Source organism: Chelon labrosus (genome assembly GCF_963514085.1).
Source record: "Chelon labrosus genome assembly, chromosome: 1".
NCBI classification, from domain to species: domain Eukaryota; kingdom Metazoa; phylum Chordata; class Actinopteri; order Mugiliformes; family Mugilidae; genus Chelon; species Chelon labrosus.
Genome location: NC_140337.1, coordinates 19411833 through 19426970, shown reverse-complemented (window position 1 = coordinate 19426970; position 15138 = coordinate 19411833). Strand labels below are relative to the sequence as shown.

The 15138-nt window shown below is 40.4% G+C and overlaps 1 protein-coding gene across 1 annotated transcript; it reads right to left on the bottom strand.

The window, feature by feature from the left end:
* Nucleotides 1-1171: 1171 nt before the first annotated feature.
* On the bottom strand, nucleotides 1172-13916 carry LOC311491639 (uncharacterized protein; the record flags this gene model as incomplete). The annotated part of the gene is made up of 6 exons (XM_084549614.1): nucleotides 1172-1209; nucleotides 1737-1853; nucleotides 1940-2293; nucleotides 6348-6590; nucleotides 13597-13716; nucleotides 13817-13916. The coding sequence occupies 6 exons, from the start codon at nucleotides 13914-13916 to the stop codon at nucleotides 1172-1174; spliced, it is 972 nt and encodes a 323-aa protein (XP_084405740.1).
* Nucleotides 13917-15138: the final 1222 nt, after the last annotated feature.

The window sequence follows — 15138 nt, the reverse complement described above, 5'->3', positions numbered from 1 at the left end:
ACGGCTACATGAACTTATATCCCGCTGAAAGTGGGCATACTGGAAACCTTTATGATGAATACAAATTTAAATTACAAGTCATTTTTGATTACTGAGGTCATGTAGAAAAAAACCCTGAATCACTTATCACACTGGAAACAAAAGTGATTTTATATCGTAGCCATAGCACAACATTGAGAGTATGTTATATCTGGTTGCACTGCACTGCTAGAAAAATATAGTTATTATGATTGTTTTATGGATTCCCCGCTGGCCAGATTATTCTCTAACTTGCTTCCAACATTTAAATCTGCCTCACAAAGTGTTTGAATGTAGGTAGCATGCAGTATATTGACAACAGCACCAGATGAAATGAAAATACTATTTTCTCTTCTGTGGTTGATGCAAGTCCAGATGATGCTCTGCACTCTACAGCAGAATCCATGTATCTAGCATTAACCTCATGCATTAACTGATCAATACAGTTTAAGCAATGCAATGGTGCTTCTCTCTAAACAGCTAATCAAGCAGTGGTGGAAGAAGTATGCAGACCCTTTGCTTGAGTAAAGGTCCTAATATCATACTATGAAAATATGCCACTACTAAGGGAAATGTAAACTACTTTCTATGTTGTTGGGTAGGTTAATCTGCAGCCATGCAACATATCTTGTACGATTATCATGTAACATTTGTAGCATTGCTTTTCTGTGAGACCATCCATGTCTAAAAAGTCAACTTTACATGAACTCAGAAAAGCCCTGTTGTTTTGACATTGCCTTTTTTTTAGTTAATGCAAGACGGTCATTAAAATGTGTACTTAGTTTAAAGATTAGGGGGATTCTCTCAATCCCTTAAAGTAACACATAATTCTTCAGTTTGTCAAAAAAATGTTTAAAATTAACAGTTGTGGCAGAAAATTGTTCTGGAAGTGCTCAGTTTCAAGAGTCATGTTTTTTAACCAAAATATTCGTACAAGGCCACTTTCACCACACTAGCAAAATAACAATATGTTCTTTGTCTGTATGCTTGTAGACACACTTAGCAGATATAGATTATGATGCAGAGTACCAGTCTCACACAACCACAGGTTATCACATTTTGACTACAACCACATGGAGACGATAAAAGGAAACAGCTCTGGGTGTGTTGCTGTGCGTGGCGACTTTTTGTTCTAATGTAGGTTGAAGGTCTATCATTGTGAATTGTTCTTGAGCCGTAAAGGCTTCTTTCCTGTCAAACAATCAACACATGGTCACAAGGGTTGGAAAAGCTCTTTTATATATTTGAAAAGCATATTTAACATGTTTATTGGAAATGAAATCAAGGTCATACAGTCATCACACTTAGCCGAAACAATGACGAGACAAGAATTTACACGTCATATTCTACATTAAAAGAGAAATTATTAAGTCTGAGACAAAGAAGAAACGCGTCCAACTCTACTGCTTTACAAAGAAGTACACACATTCACTCCAGGTGTCGTCCTCCAGTCTTCTTGATCTGCTGTTCTCCCTTGACACGTTGTAACAGAGGCTATCTTCATCTTGGTAACCCTGGTGATGGAAATAGTAAACCATAAACTTGTTGACAGAAATAAGTGAGAGAGCACTTAAATTATACAGAGCCATAAATTACCTCTGCATGTCTTGTTGATGGATCTGAAAATCTTTCTTGGGACTCTGGAAAACAGGAGTAAACCTTTTTAACAATTAACATGCAGTGCACATGCTTTATATAGATATTATGACACCAATTACCTGTACAGATACAGCTGTAGAAAGTGGTGATCACAAACGCTGAGACTGCCTTTAAGATAATGGTGAATATGACAGACACACTGAACACAGACGCCAAGTCATGTTCCTCTGTGGACTCTGAAAGCAGGATACAGTAAATACTTAGTATTTACTGAAGTAAATACTTCTAAAAATGACACAACTTTTCACATTAAGTAACTCACTCGCAATCTCCAGCTTGGTTCCATCTCCAAACAGTACGTGTCCACATGAGGCAACAGCACAGTAGTAGATCCCATTATGAGACAGATTCAGGTTCTCCATCGGCAGGTTGTAGACACAGGTGTGTGTTTGTGTGTTGTCTTTCCTCTCGCACTGATCATTCCTGTCTCCATTGGTGTAAATGAGTCCTGGATGAGATTCTTCAGAGTCTTTGAACCAGTAAACACTGTGTTCTCCATCACAGCTCCCAGTTTGTACTGTACAGTTCAGAGTCACAGAGCCTCCTGGCTGGACAGTCTCAGATGAAGACTGATGAACTAAAGCTTTAATATTTAAACCTGAACCCTTTACACTGACTGTAACACCGTCTGCAAATTCTAAATTTTCTGAAATTGTACGTGCGCAGTAATAAGTAGCTGAGTCTGAAATACACCAATCTGAAATAGTCAAGTGGTATTTACCATTTATAACTTTCAGTGCGAAGCGTGGATTGTTCACAAATTCACCATAAAATGTCCCAGTGCTATCAGAGATGTGGAAGGAACAAATGAGCTTTGGTTTCTGTCCCAAGGGTTGCTTATACCAGTAAAACTTTGCTGAGTCATCATTTCCATACATACATTGCAAAGTTATAGTTTCACCAACATTTACTGATTTGAAGCCACTATTAAGATGAATGGATGAGGACTGATGTGTCTTCTCAGCTGAAGCAACTGGAGAGAGAAAGCAATTGATTTTATACTTTATAAGGTTAATTATAGTATAGAAATGAGGAACAATTAGAAACAATGCCACCAAGATATAAACTGCAGTCACAAAAACACAACTCACCCTTTCCCCTCAAAAACAAATATGTCAGGCAGATAACAAACATTAGAGATGTCATTGTGTTCAAATCAGTGACTTGAGTGAAAAGAATCTCGCTCGTGAGCTTCACCGACTCTTCAAAGACAAGTCTTTGTTTGATTGGCCAATCTGAAGTGAAACTGTATGTCCCATTAAGGCAGTGGTTCCCAAAGTGGGGGGCACGCCCCCTAGGGGGGTCGCAGAGCCATTGCAGGGGGGGGCGTAGGGCGCGGATCGAATTAGAGGGTTACAGTTTTTTAGGACGCCTGCGAGTCACGGTATTCCTGTGGGTGTCCTGCGGTACGGGAGTCATTTTCACTGTTGGTAACGTGATAGGGACGAGATAGAGCAAATATTCAACGGGATTGGGGCGGGACCGAGACGTTCAAAAAGGGGTGATGTTTGTATTAATTACAATGTGTAAAATAACGGACAGTGTAATAACGGAGAGTAACAGTTGATTTGAAATTTACTTTCACAAGGACTAAATCATAAAAACATTTTCTCCATCTGCCACCCAGACAGCCACTAGTTCTCTGAAGTGGGGTAGTCACTTTTCTTTGAGTCATCAGGACATGAGTTTTGCCAATTTACACCAAGCTGGAATAATGGCAACGGCTGAATACAATGACAGCACACCAATGAAGGGTGGTCGTGTTTCTTCACTGATTTGGAAAAAGGTTCAGTTTTGCATTTTTCTGACATGGAACAGGCCTGTGTGACGTTTATAAAAAGTCTATTAAAATAAAACATACCCTGTTGCAGCACCCAAACAATAGCATGTAGTGAATAGCACAAATGTGTGTCTCTATGAGATTCAGATAGTCGCTTCTGGCGTAGCTCCAAAACCACTACTAAAGCATATCATACTTTGGCCTCTTTTTCCAGTGTCTCTCCCGTATGATAAGACTGGACAGAGATCAAGGAAGACATGCAACTCATTTATACTGTCTAAAAGCCCGTAGGGGTTGTAAACAATTGATCCATAGAATTAGAAAACAGAAATGAGCTTGAGTTTTTCTTCTAAAGATTGGAAATAAACAGTCACACGAACAAAACTCACCCATTTTCCCCAAGAACAAACATGCCAGACAGAAGAAAACCTGTGCAGACGCCATCGCGTTCAAGTTGTTGAGGTGAATGAAAAGAAATTCGCTCTTCTCTTCACTCCTTTATTCACAGAGAAGACTGTGTTTCATTGGTTAACAAGATGTGCCATGGTATGTCTTATTAAGAAAGCATGATCACATGTAAACCGCATCCTGTAGCATTGAAGTATTTGACTTCTTTGAATGTACAGTGGGTGGCACAGTGGGGTGGTGGTTAGCGCTGATGCCTCACAGCAAGAAGGTTCCGGGTTTGAATCCATGGGCTGACTGGGGCCTTTCTGTACAGAGTTGCATGTTCTCCATGTGTTTGCGTGGGTTCTGTCTGGGCCAGGTACTCTGGCTTCCTCCCATCGTGCAAAGTCATGCTCCTGTTATCCCTACGATAGACTGGCGACCTGTGTAGGGTGTACCCCGCCCGATAGCCCTCAAAGGCGGACAAATGCCCCCCCCCGATAAAAGGCGGACAAATGGCCCATATCATCAGAAGATCAATGAATGTACAGAAACACATAATTGTGAATTTATGAGTAGATAGATGTTAAATGTCTCCTAGTCATTCCATCAGTGCTCAAGCTGTCACCTACCGGTGATTTGTTGCGTAACGTAATTACACGTTTGTCGGGTAATGTAATTGCTGATTGTCTGCAGTCGTCAGAGAATGACCCCTAGTAGCTGTAGGCGTTGACAGAAACTACACGTTTAATCTTGGTTATTATTATTGTTTTATAGATTCCCCTTTGGCCAGATTATTCACTAATTTGACTTGAACGTTTAAATCTGCCTCACAAAGTGTTTGAATGTAGGTAGCATGCAGTATATTGACAACAGCACCAGATGAAGTGAAAATACTGTCTTCTCTTCTGTGGTTGATCCAAGTCCAGATGATGCTCTGCACTTTACAGCAGAATTCAAGTGTCTAGCATTAACTTCATGCATTAACTGATCAATACAGTTAAAGCAATGCAATGGTGCTTCTCTCTAAACAACTGTTAAATGAACACGTAATCCTTCAGTTTGTCAAAAAAGTGTTAAAAATCAACAGTTGTGGCAGAAAATTGTTCTGGAAGTGCTCTGTTTCTAAGAATCATGTTTTTTAACCAAGATATTTGTACAAGGCCATCTTCACCACACTAGCAAAATAATAATATGTTCTCTGCCTGTATGCTTGTAGACACAGTTAGCAGAAAGAGATTATGATGCAGAGTACCAGTCTCACACAGCCACAGGTTATCACATTTTGACTACAACCACATGGAGACGATAAAAGGAAAGAGCTCTGGGTGTGTTGCTGTGCGTGGCGACTGTGACGAACATTTTGTTCTCATGTAGGTTGTAGGTCTTTCATTGTGAATTGTTCTTGAGCCGTAAAGGCTTCTTTCCTGTCAAACAATCAGCACATGATCACAAGGGGTAGAAATGCTCTTTAATATATTTGAAAAGCGTGTTTAACAAGTTTATTGGAAATCAAGGTTATACAGTCATCACACTTAGCTGAAACAATGACAACGAGACAAGAATTTACACATCACGTTAAAAGAGAAATTATTAGGTCTGAGACAAAGAAGAAACACGTTCAGCTCTACTGCTTTACAATGAAGTACACACATTGACTCCAGGTGTCGTCCTCCAGTCTTGATCTGTTGTTCTCCCTTGACACGTTGTAATAGAGGCTATCTTCATCTTGGCAACCCTGGTGATGGAAACAGTAAACCATAAACTTTTTAACAGAAATAAAAAACAATTTTTTTTTTTTTTTTAAGCATAAATTACCTCTGCAAGTTTTGTGGATGGATCTGAAAAGTTTTCTTGAGACTCTGAAAAACAGGAATAAACTTTATTAACAAATGACATTCAATGCATTTTGCACTATATACACACTATGATACCAATTACCTGTGCAGAAGCAGCTGTTTCTGTTGGTGATCACACATGCTAAGACAACCGCTAAGATAGTGGTGAATGTGACGGCCACACCCAACACAGACACCAAGTCCAGTTTCTCTGCTAATTATGAAAGCAGGAGACATTACAGAGTTTTCACTTGTGTTACAGTTGGAGTAAATACTACTAAAAATAAGACAACCTTTCACATTAAGTAACTCACCCACAATCTCCAGCCTGGTCCCATTTCCAAACAGTATGTGTCCACATGAGGCAACAGCACAGTAGTAGATCCCATTATGAGACAGATTCAGGTTCTTCATTGGCAGGTTGTAGACACAGGTGTGTGTTTGTATGTTGTTTTTCCTCTCGCACTGATCATTCCTGTCTCCATGAGTGTAAATGAGTCCTGGATGAGAATCTTCAGAGTCTTTGAACCAGTAAACACTGTGTTCTCCATTACAGCTCCCAGTTTGTACTGTACAGTTCAGAGTCACAGAGCCTCCTGGCTGGATGGTCTCAGATGAAGACTGATGAACTGAAGCGTTGATGTTTAAACCTGAACCTTTTACACTGACTGTAATGCCTTCTGCAAATTCAACAATGGATGAAATGACACTTGCGCAGTAATAAGTAGCTGAGTCTGAAATACGCAAATCTGAAATAGTCAAGTGGTTTTTGCCGTTTTTAATTTGCAGTGTAAAGCGTGAATTGTTAAAAAATTCATCATAAAATATTCCATCGTCATCATAGATGTAGAAAGAAGAAATGAGCTTTGGTTTCTGTCCCAAAGTTTGCTTATACCAGTAAAAGCATCCTGTCACATCATTTCCATAGAAACATCGCAAAATTATACTTTCACCAACATTTACTGATTTGAAGCCACTCTCTTGATGAACAGATGAGGACTGATGTGTCTTCTGAGCTGAAGCAACTGGAGGGAGAAAGCAGTTTATTTTATGCATTATAAATTAAATTATAGTATAGAAATGAGAAATGATTAGAAACAATGCCACTAAGATATAAACTGCAGTCACAAAAACACAACTCACCCTTTCCCCTCAAGAACAAACATGTCAGGTATACAACAAACATTAGAGATGTCATCGTGTTCAAATCGGTGACTTGAGTGAAAAGAATCTCGCTCGTGAGCGTCACGACTCTTCAAAGACAAGACTTTGTTTGATTGGCCAATCTGAAGTGAAACTGTATGTCCTATTAAGGTAACATGTCCACAGCTATAGTGTCAGGCTTGGTATTTGGGCAAGGGGGAGGACTTGCTGAGTGATAACTCTTTACAGATGTCACTGACAGATCATACTCAATATTAGGTTTTGTTAAAGCACAGAAAATCCCTCCAAGAGAATAACAGTTGATTTGAAATTTACTTTCACAAGGACTAAATCATAAAAACATTTTCTCCATCTGCCACCCAGACAGCCGCCAGTTCTCTGAAGTGGGGTCGTCACTTTTCTTTGAGTCATCAGGACATCAGTTTTGCCAATTTACACCAAGCTGGAATAATGGCAGCCGCTAAGTACAACGACAACACACCAATGAAGAGTGGTCGTGTTTCTTCACTAATTTGGAAAAGGTTCAGTTTTGCAATGTTTGACATGGAACAGGCCTGTGTGATGTTTATAACACACATACCCTGTTGTCAAGTTGTCAATACCCTGTTGCAGCACCTGAACAATAGCATGTAGTGGATGGCACAAATGTGTGACTCTATGAGATTCAGATTCTGGCTTCTGGCGTAGCTCCAAAACCATGACTAAAGCATATCATACACTATATTACCAAAAGTATTCGCTCACCTGCCTTTACTCATTCTATGAACTGAAGTGCCATCCCATTCCTAACTCATAGAATTCAATATGATGTCGGTCCACCTTTTGCAGCTATTACAGCTTCAACTCTTCTGGGAAGACTGTCCACAAGGTTGAGGAGAGTGTTTATAGGAATTTTTGACCATTCTTCCAAAAGCGCATTGGTGAGGTCACACACTGATGTTGGTCGAGAAGGCCTGGCTCTCAGTCTCCGCTCTAATTCATCCCAAAGGTGTTCTATCGGGTTCAGGTCAGGACTCTGTGCAGGCCAGTCAAGTTCATCCACACCAGACTCTGTCATCCACGTCTTTATGGACCTTGCTTTGTGCACTGGTGCACAGTCATGTTGGAAGAGGAAGGGGCCCGCTCCAAACTGTTCCCACAAGGTTGGGAGCATGGAATTGTCCAAAATGTTTTGGTATCCTGAAGCATTCAATGTTCCTTTCACTGGAACTAAGGGGCCAAGCCCAGCTCCTGAAAAACAACCCCATACCATAATTCCTCCTCCACCAAATTTCACAGTTGGCACAATGCAATCTGAAATGTACCGTTCTCCTGGCAACCTCCAAACCCAGACTCGTCCATCAGATTGCCAGATGGTAAAGCGTGATTCATCACTCCAGAGAACGCGTCTCCACTGCTCTAGAGGCCAGTGGCGGCGTGCTTTACACCATTGCATCCGACGCCTTGCATTGCACTTGGTGATGTGTGGCTTGGCTGCAGCTGCTCGGCCATGGAAACCCATTCCATGAAGCTCTCTGCGTACTGTACTTGGGCTAATCTGAAGGTCACATGAAGTTTGTAGCTCTGTAGCAATTGACTGTGCAGAAAGTCGGCGACCTCTTTGCACTATGCGCTTCAGCATCCGCTGACCCCTCTCCGTCACTTTACGTGGCCTACCACTTCGTGGCTGAGTTGCTGTTTTTCCCAAACGCTTCCATTTTGTTATAATAGAGCTGACAGTTGACTGTGGAATATTTAGGAGCGAGGAAATTTCACGACTGGATTTGTTGCACAAGTGGCATCCTATGACAGTTCCACGCTGGAATTCACTGAGCTCCTGAGAGCGGCCCATTCTTTCACAAATGTCTTGTTTCACAGTCTGCATGCCTGAGTGCTTGAATTTATACACCTGGGGCCAGGCCAAGTGATTAGAACACCTGATTCTGATCATTTGAATGGGTGAGCGAATACTTTTGGTAATATAGTGTACTTTAGCCTCTTTTTTCAGTGTCTCTCCCGTATGATAAGACAGGACAGAGATCAAGGAATACATGGAACTCATTTATACTGTCTAAAAGCCCGTAGGGGTTGTAAACAATTGATCCATAGAATTAGAAAACAGAAATGAGCTTGAGTTTTTCTTCTAAAGATTGGAAATAAACAGTCACACAAACAAAACTCACCCATTTTCCCCAAGAACAAACATGCCAGACAGAAGAAAACCTGTGCAGACGCCATCACGTGAATGAAAAGAAATTCTCTCTTCTCTTCACTCCTTTCTTCACAGAGGAGACTGTGTTTCATTGGTTAACAAGACGTGCCATGGTATGTCTTATTAAGAAAGCATGATCACATGTAAACCGCATCCTGTAGCATTGAAGTATTTGACTTCTTTGAATGTACAGTGGGTGGCACAGTGGAGTGGTGGTTAGCACTGATGCCTCACAGCAAGAAGGTTCCGGGTTTGAATCCATGGGCTGACTGGGGCCTTTCTGTGCAGAGTTGTATGTTTTCCTGTGTTTGCGTGGGTTCTGTCTGGGCCAGGTACTCTGCCATCGTGCAAAGTCATGCTCCTGTTATCCCTACGATAGACTGGCGACCTGTCCAGGGTGTACCCCGCCAGATAGCCCACGCCCGATAAAAGGTGGACAAGTGGCCCATATCATCAGAAGATCAATGAATGTACAGAAACACATAATAGTGAATTTATGAGTAGATAGATGTTAAATGTCTCCTAGTCATTCCATCAGTGCTCAAGCTGTCACCGGCAGGTGATTTGTCACGTAACGTAATTACACGTTTGTCGGGTAACATAATTGCTGCTTGTCTGCAGTCATCAGAGAATGACCCCTAATAGCTGTAGGCGTTGACAGAAACTACACATTTAAGACTGTAAACATTCCTTTATCAAACACATAGGCAAAGTAAAGCAATAACTGACATGAGATTCTGTTAGAAATTCTGCAAAACTATTAAGCATTTTTGGCTAACTGCAAAAAGTCTTTTACAGAAAACTGAACATAGTGGTCATATGTTTATATAGACATATATATATACACACACAAATGCACTAAAGCACAGCATCACTGTTCCCACTGAGTACAACACTGTTACCAGTAACAAAGTTAAAAATATATTCCACAGTATTCAGGTGTCAGTAAGTCCACTTACTCATTAGCATAACGAGCTTAAAATATACACTCCGCCCATCTCCCTGACTACGAAGCAATCTGAAGCTACTGCCAGCTCTTTTTGTAACAAAATAAATGACAACCCTTTAATGGAAAGCTGTCGTGCAGGCTTTTTTTCTCTTAAAGCATTACCATGTATCAAGCATAATTTACCTACATTTATTTATAGATATACCTCACCTGAGTGGCCTACGCCTCTGTATTTTTTTTTTCCATATCTGCCCCGCTGAAAAAAAGTTTGGACAGCCCTGCACTGCAGCATAAAGGAACCTCCGTTCTATTGCCTTACACTTGAATACACGCATTCTGTCTCTACGTTTTTTGCCTGTCTTCTTGATCTTTTGTGGTAACTCAAAGCTGCGTAATGGATGTCTTCTTCGCCCTGATGATAAAACAGAAAATAGAGAATCACAATATGAACTTGAGGGGGGAAAAAAATCTATGGGAAATGTTGCACGACAAAAATGATTGAATGCTAATGCAATACTTCAACGCAACAAAACATACCTCTGCATTTGTTGTGGAAGGGGGTGAAATTCTTGAATCCGAATCTGAAAGAAAGGAAGCGCTCTTGCTATAATTCTTTGTTAAGAGAGTAAAGAGAGAAAACAAAAACAGTTGCAGTACCTGTGCGTACGCAGCAGCGTCTCTTGTTGATCAGACACGTTAAGAATGCCAATAAAAGAATCAGAAAGGTGGTGAATGCCAAGGCTCCACTCAGGAAATACACCAAGACAAGAAAGCCCAGCTCTTCTGCATAGAGTCAGACACCGGGAGACATTACAGAGCTTCTCGCTAATACAGAGTATTATACTTAAAAAATGAGACAGCTCCTCCACTTACTTACCCTTATAGTCCAACTCAATCCTGTCTCCAATCACCATGGATCCGTTTGAAACAACAGCGCAGTAGTAGATCCCATTATGAGTCAGATTGAGCCTCTTCATTGGTAAAGTGTAGACACATGTGTGTGTTTGTGTGTTGTTTTTCCTCTCACACTTATCCGTCCTGCCTGTATGAGAGTAAATGATTCTTGGATAATATCCTTCAGAGACTTTGAACCAGTGAACACTGTGTTCTCCATCACAGAAGTCAGTGTGTACTGTACAGTTCAGAGTCACAGAGCATTTGGGTTGGGTGGTGTCAGATGAAGTGTCAGAGTTAAGACCTTCCTGCCATACAGTGACGATAGTCCCATTTTCAAAAGTCAGGACTGATGTGTTTGTGGTTGCGCTAGTTGCACAGTAGTAAGTAGCAGAGTCTGAAATTGTCAAATTTGTGATTATCAAGCCATATGTGCTATTTTTTGTATCCAGTAAAAAGCGTGAATCATTTTTGAATTCATTGTATTTCAGAGGATTTGTGTAATTTGTGTCGAAGGTAGCGATGAGCCTTGGGTTCTGCCCCAAAGTTTGCTTATACCAGTGAAACCTTGCAGCAGCACGGTCTTGACAATGCAGAGTCAAGTTGCCCCCGATCTTAACAAATTCAAATCTGTTCTCTTGACAAACAGATGTGGAGCACAGACCTGAAGTGAAATGAGAGACAAACACCCATTAATCACATCTGAAAATGTGGTAATACACTCTAAAAGATACAAAAAGCATTCATGTACTCACCCATTTTCACAAAGAACAACAAGGTCAGGTAGAGGACAACCTTTGCAGATGCCATCGTGTTTGAAGTGCCGTGCTGAATAAAGAGAACCTCGATCGTGTGTTCACTTTTCACCGTCAGCCCTGTGTTTGGTTGGCCAGCCAGGCGTGACACAGTGTCTCCTGTTTAAAAACTTGATCACGTGTTCATTTCCACCGAAAGAGTGAAGCTCAGTTTCTGAGAAGAATTATGTAGTGAGAGGTAATGAAGCAATGAATGGATTCTCAGTTTTTATCAGGTTTATTCACTTATGAACAAATATATATGACCATGGTCATTTGCACATACTGATCTAACTAGCAAGACTTATTTCTTATTTCTTGAGTAAATTTGGTTTGGTTAGTCTAACGTATATATTAAGGTGTTTTTTTCTAGTTAGTATTAAATAATAATAGCATACAATGATAATAGTTAACAGTAACCACTGTATGTCGTTATGTGCTTTGGGTAAGGAACAGATTCTGACCATATATAAAAATAAAAATATCCTTGCTTAACTATTACAAGTGATTCAAAATGCCCTACGATGTGTTGTAAAATATCACTTCTTACAGAACTTTATCTGTTTTTGGCTCATGGATAATACTCGGAGGATGTCTTGTTTGTCTTTTCAGCTCTTTAGCGTTTAGCCCTTATTTGTTAGCATGTTCAACTATTTTTAGCTGTTTACAAAATCATGTTAATGTTATAGTTGTACAAGGTATATAGGGCGCACACTTTCAGCTTTAATGGTGAGATTGAATTAAATATCATATGAAATGGAATGGAATTTCAGTTCCCCTTTTTCAGGGGCACAAAGGCAATAGGACAATTAAACTAATCATATGGCAAGACACTGACATGCTCAAAAACTGGACACCCCTTCAAAATTGTTGAGAAAAGAGGACGCTGTCAAGAGACTAACGACAACATCTAATGAGTTGCAGCTCCTTCTGGCAGCTATCGGTTGCTCCCTGCAACAACTGACTGACAGACAACTACCCATATGTCTTGTTTACGTGACAGAATAGCAAGACGAAGAAAGTTTTTGACAAAAAAACATATCCAATCGCTTAAAACTGAAATTTGTCAAGGAGTCAAATGGTGACATTAAATCACAAATATGATTATTGACAGAAAATGTACATAATGGCGACAGGTTAAGTGCATATTACATTGTTACACTTGCTCTGCAGAGTCATTGAATTTGGCATTTTACATATAATACTTTGATCACAAAAACAACATGTTCACTGCTAAAGAAGTAACGCAAGCATTGGTGGCATAACACAAAAAAGCACGCTTTAGAGACATTAGCCATGTATCCATATAACTATTGAGCTAGTCTGAAGCACAGAAAAATACAAGTCAGGTGCTTTTCATCAACTTGCAGAGATTGTGGCGAACCAAGAACTAAATGAAACCTTGGAGAAGAAGAATTGGGAGGAACCAAATCAAATGCCTGGTCCATCTACAAGAGAAAGACAGAGCGATTTTTTTTCATTTATGCAAGTTCTAACATAAAAGAAGCAACAAAAGGAAGATAAATTGAAATCTAAGTCTAAATCAATCAGATACTAATGTTAATCAAACTTACATACAAATGAGAAGTCCAGTTCTATTGTTTTACGCTGGAGTACACACATTCATTCCTAGTGCTGCTCGTCTGTCTTCTTGATCTGTTAGATTGGTTTACCCTTAAAGCAGCATAATGGAGGTTGTCCTTCTCTTGGCAGTCCTGGTTACCAAATAAATTGAAATACTGGACCAGCAGAAATTTGTTGTCCTACACACATGACTTTCAGAATGATTTGAAACTCACCTCAGAATTTACAGAATATCCCGCTTCAGGCTCTGGGGAGAAAAGATGGGGACGTTATTCATTTAAAATCCATTCTTAATGCATTCTAAATTGGAAATGTAAGACATAAACAGCACTACCTACCTGCAGAGCCGTTTCTCTTGTTCATCTTGTACATTAAGAAGCTTGACAAGACGCTGAACACGGTGGTGAATGTCAAAGCTCCACTCAAGATATACACCAAGATAGGACGATCCTGCTCAACTTCAAATCCAGAGATGGAGATGGTTAATCTAATACGAGCTGCAATCATAGTTCATCAGATAAGACCATTCCATATTAAATACAAAACTAAAACACTTACCCTCAAAGTCCAGCTTGGTCCCATTTCCAAACACTACGTGTCCACATGAGGCAATAGCGCAGTAGTAGATCCCATTTTGAGAAAGACTGATGTTCTCCATTGGTAGGTTGTAAACACAGGTGTGTGTTGGTTTGTCGGGATTCCTCTTACACTGATCATGCCTGCCTCCACCGGTGTAAATGATCCCAGGATGAGAATCTTCAGAGTCTTTGAACCAATAAACACTGTGTTCTCCATCACAGTTCCCAATGTGTACTGTACAGTTCAGAGTCACAGAGCCTCCTGGCCGGACGGTCTCAGTTGAAGACTGATGAACTGAAGCTTTAACGTTTAAACCTGAACCCTGTACACTGACAGTAGTGCCCTCAGCAAATTCCAAAATAAATACGTAGCTACTTGCGCAGTAATAGGTAGCTGAGTCTGAAACACGCACATCTAATATCTTCAAGTGGTGTTTGCTGTTTTCGATGTCCAGTGTGAAGCGGGGATTATTTTTGAATTCATTATAAAAGGTAGCATTTCTTTCAAATCTGTAGAAGGTAGAGATGAGAACTGGTTTCTGTCCCAGACTCTGTTTATACCAGTAAAGCCTTGCAGCGTCACCTTCATGAAAACACTGCAAAGTTATCCTGTCACCGACGTTAGCTGACACTAAGCTTCTCTCTTGATGTAACGGCGAGGACAATTTTGGTTCAGTCATCTGTCCTGTAGTTAAATGAAACAAATCAAATTACAGTATTTTCACAGTAAAGGAGTAAAGAAGGAAATTGTAATCAGAATGAACAAATATTAAGCTATATCATGAGAAGTTACCATAAACTCTAAAACATGTGAATATGAAGCACAAAAACTCACCCATTAGACCCAAGAGCAGATACGTGAGACTGAATACAATCTTTGGAGATGTCATTGTGTTCAGACTGTTGTGTTGAATGAAAAACATCTCAATACTCTCTTCACTCTAAAGAGACAAGACCATTTTCCATTGGCCAGAGAGGACACATGTGTTCAGTGACGCCTGCAGTGTCAATTTCCTTCATGAGTAGAATCAGTTGCAGGGAGATGTATGGAGAACATAACTGCTTAATACATTAAAGAACATAAAAAAGTAGTGTAAATGACTCGCCAGGGCTGTAGTACTCGAGTCCGGTCTTGGACTCGAGTCCGGACTCGAGACCGGTTTTCTATGGTCTCGGACTTGTCTCGGACTCGCTGGTATTTGGACTCGGACTTGTCTCGGTCTCTCGGCCACTGGTCTTGCCAAATATGGCTTTTGGTCTCGGCCGAGTCCAGGTGTCTTTATCATGTTCTGGGGTCCCCAA